At 30.4% G+C, this 9,079-nt stretch overlaps 1 protein-coding gene across 1 annotated transcript; it reads right to left on the bottom strand.

Moving 5' to 3' along the window:
• Positions 1-392: 392 nt before the first annotated feature.
• Positions 393-1,480, bottom strand: LOC127718712 (glycoprotein 3-alpha-L-fucosyltransferase A-like). Its single transcript, XM_052224768.1, has one exon. The coding sequence runs from the start codon at positions 1,437-1,439 to the stop codon at positions 393-395; it is 1,047 nt and encodes a 348-aa protein (XP_052080728.1). The 5' UTR covers positions 1,440-1,480.
• Positions 1,481-9,079: the final 7,599 nt, after the last annotated feature.

The following is a 9,079-nucleotide window of genomic DNA, read 5'->3' as shown; positions in this document are numbered from 1 at the left end:
TTTTGAACTTGTGAGAGAAACAAATACAATGTATATTATCCACACCTCTTTGCATCGAAGAACATCTGGAAAAAAATTATAAAATGTAGTACTCGTATAAAACTAAAATACTGCGAGTTTTAGTATAGATTGAAAGCCAGAGGCGGATCCTTGTCACCTTTCATTATTGATAACCTCTCTTATGGACGCATCATAGATTTCCAGTCAAAATATCACACAGATGTAGTTTGATATCCTAAATATATCCAATCATTATCATAAGAAGTATATCCAACCAATTACTAAATATAATTTATCATAAGAAGTACAGTTAGGTTTTATTATAAATGTAAATTTATCAAATCATTACATAATTAACAAATTTCAAATCTGTTCTTATATAATTTATAATTTTAATTGGGTACATGTATGTCAGTTGGCATATGACACTGATTTTCCCATAACCATTTGTTTAGATCTATGGTTTTAGGTTTTTGTGTTCCTACATTTAAATGATAACATATATCACAAAGTCCCGCGAAAAAGTCCGATTTCTCATATGCACTAGCCAAATATTTATGTTTTTCTTTCAAATATGAAATATAGCGTGTTTTATCGCTGCCGATAATCTTAAGAAATGCCGCCAGTTTTTGTGGTGACTGAAAATCAGACGTTGAAATATATGTCTTTTGTGGCAAATGGTCTTTTGCATTAGGTGCACCTCGAACGATTGGAATGAAATCAATACTATTGCTGTACATTCTAAATATTTTTTCTGTCAAATAGTCTTTGCATAATGAATTTTCAAAAGATAGATAAAATCTGTAAGTTTTACTTAAATGCATTTTACAATGCTCTCCTTTAAATAAGCAAGGTTTCCCACATCTTCCATAAATATCAACATCAATATATTTCGATAATTCTTTCACATAAGCCTGTCGCTTTGATTGAGTTTGGCAGTTGCTCACGACCCAAGCAATGTTTTTTGTTTTATTCATGAATATAGAGGTGTATTTTTTTACAGGAATGTGAAGTTGTTTCTTCAGAAATGCATACGGTGAAAACGCTTCAGAATCTTTTCGGTACGTCATTGTCCAATTAAATTTTCCCTTCACCTTTTCAGTGTTAAAGTGTTTACTAGTATGATATGGACTCTCTAAAGAAGCAAATATCCATATTTGACCTCTTGGCTTATCAGGCAATGTTGAAAATGAATTATGATGAAAGATGACAGCTTCACTTGTGGAAAGTAGTTTTTTATCTGTTATTAATTTGCAGTTTTTGTAGCTGCATTCATGAAAAATAACAGTTTTGGGATTAAACCAGGCAGGTATAGCATAAAATAATATAGTAAAATAGGTTTCAGAAGCGTTTGTCCTTAAAGGTTGTGGTTGTTTCTTTATAATATTATTGAAATCTGCTCTTCCAAAATAGTTGATTTGTCCTAAAGTCCATAGCATCCATATCCCAAATAAAAATGCTATGACACCAATGCACACATTCGTGGCTGAAAATAGAAAAAATATACTTTTGAAATATTTGGCACCTGAACAACCATACATCATCCTACCATCATGATGCAAGTATCTAGCTATCATAATGATCATCATAAACCCTCGTAATGAATTACTGTAAAAGAAATTAATGGCAACAAGGGATATAGCTATATCTGGTATACAAATTGGATATCCAAAAAATGATCAAAATGTTTATTTTGAGCGTAATATCATTTGTTTTGGTTTTGGGATAAAGCATACCGACAAGGGATTAGATTTTCGATTGAAACCAATCGTGCCTTGTTTTTGCAGATTAAGGATTTTACAAACTTACCTAAACTGTATTTGATGACTAACGTAAGTATCATCGATGTGTATCTGAAAAATTTTATGACACATCTTGTAAAAATTATCTTTTGGTAGAATTTTTAAAAAACAAATTGATTGACACAAAAAAAAATCAAAAGAAGATATGTATTTATGTTTTTAATTTAAATAATAATGTATTCACCCAAACCTGCTACAGATATCTTGTTACTACAATTTTTTTTAAACAAGTCTTCCTAAATATTAAAATATTTAACATAAGGATGTCTGAAAGATTAAAAAAAACTACTTTTGTATTGTTAGTTTTACTGATTTGATGGAGTTATTCTATATTTGCTGTCCTGCAGTTCAGTAAGAGACATATATATGTATGGTATATACGTCCCTGGTTCAGTTAAACGGACATTGAGGTCTGGAGCTGGCATGCCAGTAACTGCTAGTAGTCCGTTGCTGATGTATATTGATTGTCATTTTGCTTACTTTCTACTGTTACCTATTCTAACATCGGACTCGGATTTCTTTTTAATTGAATTTTGCTGTGTATGTTTGTTTATTCCACATTGGCTAGAGGTATAGGAGGAGGGTTGAGATCTAACAAAACATGTTTAACCTCCCCCGTCCGTCGTCAACATGTCGGACATTAATTCAAAAACACTTTAAATAATATGCATGAAAATTTGGTGAATTGTTTATATGTATTGACGTGAGCTCCCTTTCGTTTTTTATATATTTCGGATTTACCGTTTCAGAGTTTTGGGGTTTTATTCATTAAAAAAGGGGGGAATTTCCAGTTTTCGGACAATAACTAAAAAACAATTTCACCAATTTGCATGAAACTTTTGTGAATTGTTTATATCTATTGACGTGAGCTTCCTTTTGTTTTTTTGTAAATTTCAGATTTTCCGTTTTTGAGTTGTGGGTTTTATTCATTAAAAAAGGGGGGATTTTCTAGTTTTCGGACAAGAACTCAAAAACAATTTCACCAATTTGCAAGAAACTTTGGTGAATTGTTTATTTCTATCGACATGAGCTACCTTTTGATTTTTATACATTTTAGACTATACGTTTCCGATTTATGGGGTTTTTATTCATTACAAAAAGGGGGATTTTCCAGTTTTCGGATAATAACTCAAAAATGCTTTTAGCATTTTTTATGAAACTTTGATAAATTGTTTATGTCTATTTTTGTAAGCTCCCTTTTGATTTTTTTTGATATTTTGATTTTACGTTTTCGAGTTATAAGATTTTATTTGTTTATAGTCTGACAACAGATTGCTAAGTATTACGCAACAGCACAGTGTATTGCACAACAGCAAGAAATCTTTAATTGAATATACAACCAATTTCAAGTTCTTTGACTACATTTATTCAGAAACCTATAATATGTCAAACATTTAATTACAATCCAAATTCAGACCTGTATCAAGCTTGAATATTGTGTCCATTTTTGCCCCAACTGTTCAGGGGTAGACCTCTGCGGGCGTATCCAGCTGCGCTCAGCGAAGTAGTTTATTGCCTAGTATCTTGAAAACTACAAACCATAGATTTCATAGATAGAAACTTTAAAAAGCATGAAAAAAATTGATTTATAATTATTTCATAAAAAGAAACATTTAAATACATGAGATGGTTTTATTAGGATGAGTAACTCCAGTAAAAATATGACAGCACAAATTAGTTTAGAAGTCTGTTTTTATAATTGGATTTCTTTGTATAATCCAATTGGTCATATAAAAATCAATGTTATGTTGATTGTATTTCTTTTAGGTACTTACACCTTGTTAGATTATTGCGCTTTTCTTTTTAAAATATACGTTAAAACTACATGGATATACAGATTGTTATTTTAATGTTTGGTGTTAAAAATTGCAAATTTTGACATTTTTCAACAGAATCGTAAAAAAAATCCCAATTGTTTTGGTCTAAACATTCTCTTCTTACATCTTGGTAGGCTTTGTTTTATTTTAACTTTATGAAAAGAAAGGAAATATTGAAACACTTATGATGTATTAAGAGCAGAACGCTAAATTTGAAGAAAAATCGATTTTTTTTCCCAGATTTTTGAAAATGAATTTTTCACTGAATTATCTCCCTTTGTACCATAGAAAATCAATATTTATGGCATCATTTATTGTAACTGTATTATCTTCATTGTTAGTTAAAATTTACTTTGTTAAGTATAATAATGCTTTAAAAAAATGAAAAAAATACATTTACAAAATTATCTACAGATTGATATATAGATTTCATTGATTTCTTTAAATTTGGATATTATTCAAGGAGAATTTTAGACTGAAGTACTAAAACTAGAGTCCCCCCATCGTATATGCTAAAATGCGTTATTAACTCTGTCTATTAAAATAACCAATTAGATATATACTTATATCTTTAATGGACCGATAGTTGGTAAGTTTAAAAAAAAGTTATTTTAAGGTTTTTTTAAATGCATTTTTGCTGGATTATCTCCCTTTGTACCATATAAATTCAATATATATATAGCATTATAAATTGTAATTGAACTATGGTCATTGTTACTTTGAATTAAGTTGTTAATTATTATTATAGTGCTTTTAAAAAAAGAAACACTTACATTTCCAAAATTATCCACAAAATACTATTTTAAATTCATTGATTTATAGAGAGAAAATGTAAATTTAGGCATTTTTGGAGAAGAATTATAGAATGTACTTCAAAGAGACCCCAGCAAGCTTATTAGCTAAAATTAAGTATTCCAATTAATAAAACAAATTGAGTTATCTTTATTTTTTTAATGGACCAAAGGCTGGATAGCTTTAAAAATATTTACTTTTTATGATTTTCTGAAAATATTTTTTTACTGGATTATCTCCCTTTGAATAATCCAAAAACTGTTTCTTGAAAAAATTATGTACTGATGAGTTTCTAAAGCTTTAACACTTGATTATTCAATAAATCATCATTCTTTATCTCGTTGTTTTTCGCATTTATAAGTTTCAGGGTGTTGAAATTGGTCAATTTTTACAGAAAAATACTGCCTCAAACATGAGAAAACTGGTTTCCGGGCCATTACAGCATCTCCTAGCTGAAAGACATGGGAACCAGATGAAATATTTTTTTTATGGACTTCTTTCATAATGTTGTTTAAGCACACAAAGTTTCAATTAAATCTGATGACCCCCCCTTGTGGACTGTTTTGCATGGTTTTATGGTAGACTGGATGTTAAGAGAATTCAGGTTAAGGGAAGAAATTTCTTTTATTCAATAAAAAAATAAAATCATTGGAGCAGTAAGGTCATTGGAAGAAATTTCTTTTATAAGACTTAGGCCTAAAATATAATACACTTGGCAGCTAGTTTGTTGGAAGAGATTTCTTCTATTAAACGTAAAATGAATTACTTCGAGGTGGTCGCTCGTTGGAAGAAATTTCTTCTATCAGATTTAAACCAAAAGTGAAATATTTAATCTAAGCCGTTAGTTCGTTGGAAGAAATTTCTTCTATCAAACCTACATTTACATGTAGATCTAAAATGAAACACATGTAGCTGTTAGTTCGTTGGAAGAAATTTCTTTATCAAACCTGACCTAAAATGTAGTATTAGTGGCAGTTAGTAAGATGGCAGAAATTTCTTCTATCAATCCTTCAATGAATTATTTGAAGCAGTTAGTCCGTCTGAAGATGTTTTGTTTTTTTAATTCAGACATAGGCCTAAAATGAAATACTTTTGGTCGTTAGTTCGTTGGAAAAAATTTCGTCTATCAGACCTACATTCAGATCTTAAATAGAATATCTATAGCTGTAAGTCCGTTGAAATAAATTTCGTCTATCAGACATAGATCTAAAATGAATACTTGTGCATGGTGTGGTAGTGAGTTAGTAAGTTGAAAGAAATTTCTTCTATCCGACCTACATTTAGATCTAAAATGAAAAACTATTAGACTTAGACCTAAAATATAAAATCTCTAATTAGAATATTTGGAGCAGTTAAGTCGTTGGAACATTTTTAGCCTTAAAAAAATTTAGACCATAGGTAGAAAGTTTATTAATTATCAAGCAAATAACGTGACTGAGTAATACAATAATGCTCAGGAACTGGTCAGGTGTACCTGTATGACAATTTATATTTAAACAGTGTAAATAAAGATGTGTATCTGTACATAATTAGGTATGGAATTGTTTGTCTTTTTTCTCTGAAAAAAATCCTCCTGGATGTTGGGAAATAATTCACATTCTAAACAACCATATATGCCTGTAAACTTTTAGACTACACTTTTAGGTAATTATGCTGTAAAAACAGTCCACAAGGGGGGGTCATCAGATTTAATTGAAACTTTGTGTGCTTAAACAACATTATGAAAGAAGTCCATAAAAAAAATATTTCATCTGGTTCCCATGTCTTTCAGCTAGGAGATGCTGTAATGGCCCGGAAACCAGTTTTCTCATGTTTGAGGCAGTATTTTTCTGTAAAAATTGACCAATTTCAACACCCTGAAACTTATAAATGCGAAAAACAACGAGATAAAGAATGATGATTTATTGAATAATCAAGTGTTAAAGCTTTAGAAACTCATCAGTACATAATTTTTTCAAGAAACAGTTTTTGGATTATTCAAAGGGAGATAATCCAGTAAAAAAATATTTTCAGAAAATCATAAAAAGTAAATATTTTTAAAGCTATCCAGCCTTTGGTCCATTAAAAAAATAAAGATAACTCAATTTGTTTTATTAATTGGAATACTTAATTTTAGCTAATAAGCTTGCTGGGGTCTCTTTGAAGTACATTCTATAATTCTTCTCCAAAAATGCCTAAATTTACATTTTCTCTCTATAAATCAATGAATTTAAAATAGTATTTTGTGGATAATTTTGGAAATGTAAGTGTTTCTTTTTTTAAAAGCACTATAATAATAATACCATATATGCCTGTAAACTTTTAGACTACACTTTTAGGTAATTATGCAGAAAGAAAATTTCGCATTTGAAAGTGTCACGCTGCATATTTTCTAAGAGCTCAATCGAAAAACTTTTAAAAGTTACTTGAGCATTATTGTATTACTCAGTGACGTTAATTGCTTCATAATTAATAAAATTTATATTGTCTAAATTCATTTAAGGCTAAAAATGTTTCCATTTGAGATCGGATGTCACCTTTTGTGAACCGGAAGTAGCAAATTATCTCTTTCATTACCGGCAAAGGTATATCAAAACCATATATTTGTGGAATCAGTGTGAAAAAAAAGCTATCTTATGAGGCCGAAGTGACATGTTCTTAATGAAAGTGGCAAATTATTTCCCTTATTTTAGACAAAAGTACAAAGAAGCCATACATTTTTGAAATCAGTATGAAGAAACCTTTGATTTTAGGCCAGCTGTAACTTAGAGTAAACCAGAAGTGACTTCTTATCAATAATTTAGAAATTCCATAGTAGAAAGACCTTCAAATGTTTTTTTTTAAATTTTACAAAAGACGTTTTAACGTAATAATGAAGACACAGCGGTACACTCTTTTCAAAGTTTTGTTCTAAGAAGGAATTTACTTAACATAATCCTACATTTGGGACTGGCATGATACCATGAGACGAGATGATCATCTATAGTAATCCAGGCAAGTTTGGCTATAAATTTAATGAGCTCTAGTATCAATTACTTACTATGTTGAAGCATATAAGTATTATCAGAAGTCCATTACTAGGGGAAGTGTGCAATATGTACTTTATAGCTGGGCAATCACACTGAAAGCGCTATAGGTGATCATCCCATGCAAGTCTCGATTCCAACTTTGGAATTATGGGAAGAAATATTATCATTTAACAGATAGCTATTAATAAGTCTCCTTGAGTTTTTGATTGATTATCAGTTTGTTAAAAATAATTTATTAATTTTATAGTCTGTTTTATAAACACAAGCATGAGGACACCTGTATATAATGCAGATTTATGTTTTGATTAATCGAGTGTTACCTGCTTTACTTTCAGTGGCAAATATTTCATCAAAGAGTTGTGTAAACGCGAGGTACTGGATTTAACGTCCCTCCTCCGACCTGACTTGGCTACTAATTTATACATCCCATGGTAAGGAAAGGGTTTTACTGTTGGAACCGGAGATTTCTAGAGATTACCATATTTCTATACTCAACCCTTGAGATTGATTTAATACTTTAACAAATTGAATCGAATTGTCCTTCAGCTTTTTTTCTGAACTGAGACTTTTTTATATTCAGTACGAAGTATACTTACATAAAGATTATATATACATGTAAGTTATATCTGCATACTGAAGTGCCGTGCAACTTAAAAAAAAATCCTCTTTTGTCTGAAAATTTGTAAAACGTAACATGCATACTTAAAATAAATATAATAGAATGTTTATTCCTATTAAATTCTTAAATTCCTCATCCAGTGATACTTGTACTGTATATGAATGCACAATTTTCTGATCTAATTTTTCTTGTCAACCTTTTAATGGCAAATTTTGCACAACTAACTCTGAAACTAAGTGTGAATTGTATTAAGAAGTAAGCTTTATCCTAACAATTTTTCTACGGTAATAATTGTACTTTGTTAATTGAAAAATACAAACATTTTTGTTATCTGATATCAAAACCATCATAACTCGTGCGTCAATGCACACACATCGAGTTTCGTTTGTCAGAAACAAACCGATGGAAAAAAATCATTAGTGTAAGATGGATTTGGTTTCCATATCGACAGAACACTTAAGTCAGGGGATATGTCATCGCGATGCATCGTAAATAATGGCAAAGGTATTTCACCAGGTCTTTCGGCATCACAACCGTCAGCAGAATCCAGACGTACATGAACATGTACAACAAACGGCCCTGAATCATTCAATGCTCACTGTAATGATCAATTTTATTCAGAACATCCATATATTTTTGTGCGCGTTACTACATGTAAAATCAATACTTTTAATCTTTAGATTTACTAAGATTTTACATTTTTATCTGAGTGTATATATTTCCAGGACTAAGTGCTGGTGCACAATAAAACGGACTTATCCTGCTCGAAAATAATAGTTAAATAAACAAATAAGTATAAACTACCTATATTTACCTGAATTTACTCGTAAAAGAAAGCGCTCATATGAAATCAAAAGCTGCGCCCAAATGTTATGGTAATGCGCGCAAATCGGTTATAATATGGCATCTAGGATCTGCCATTCATTAACACGTCGACGGTAAAACATTATTTTCAACTGTGTGCTAATTAAGTTATATGGACGTTACGCACGCTGTTCCTACAACCCCTAGGATTTAAAACAGAATCTTCGAAATTTCCTC

The sequence above is a fragment of the Mytilus californianus genome, unplaced genomic scaffold (genome assembly GCF_021869535.1).
Source record: "Mytilus californianus isolate M0D057914Y unplaced genomic scaffold, xbMytCali1.0.p SCAF_10, whole genome shotgun sequence".
Lineage (NCBI taxonomy): Eukaryota > Metazoa > Mollusca > Bivalvia > Mytilida > Mytilidae > Mytilus > Mytilus californianus.
This window is presented reverse-complemented; position numbering and strand designations above follow the sequence as displayed.

Bases quoted from the DNA above. Each gene is read 5' to 3' on its own strand.
- LOC127718712 (XM_052224768.1), bottom strand. From the start codon at position 1,439: ATGCTATGGACTTTAGGACAAATCAACTATTTTGGAAGAGCAGATTTC.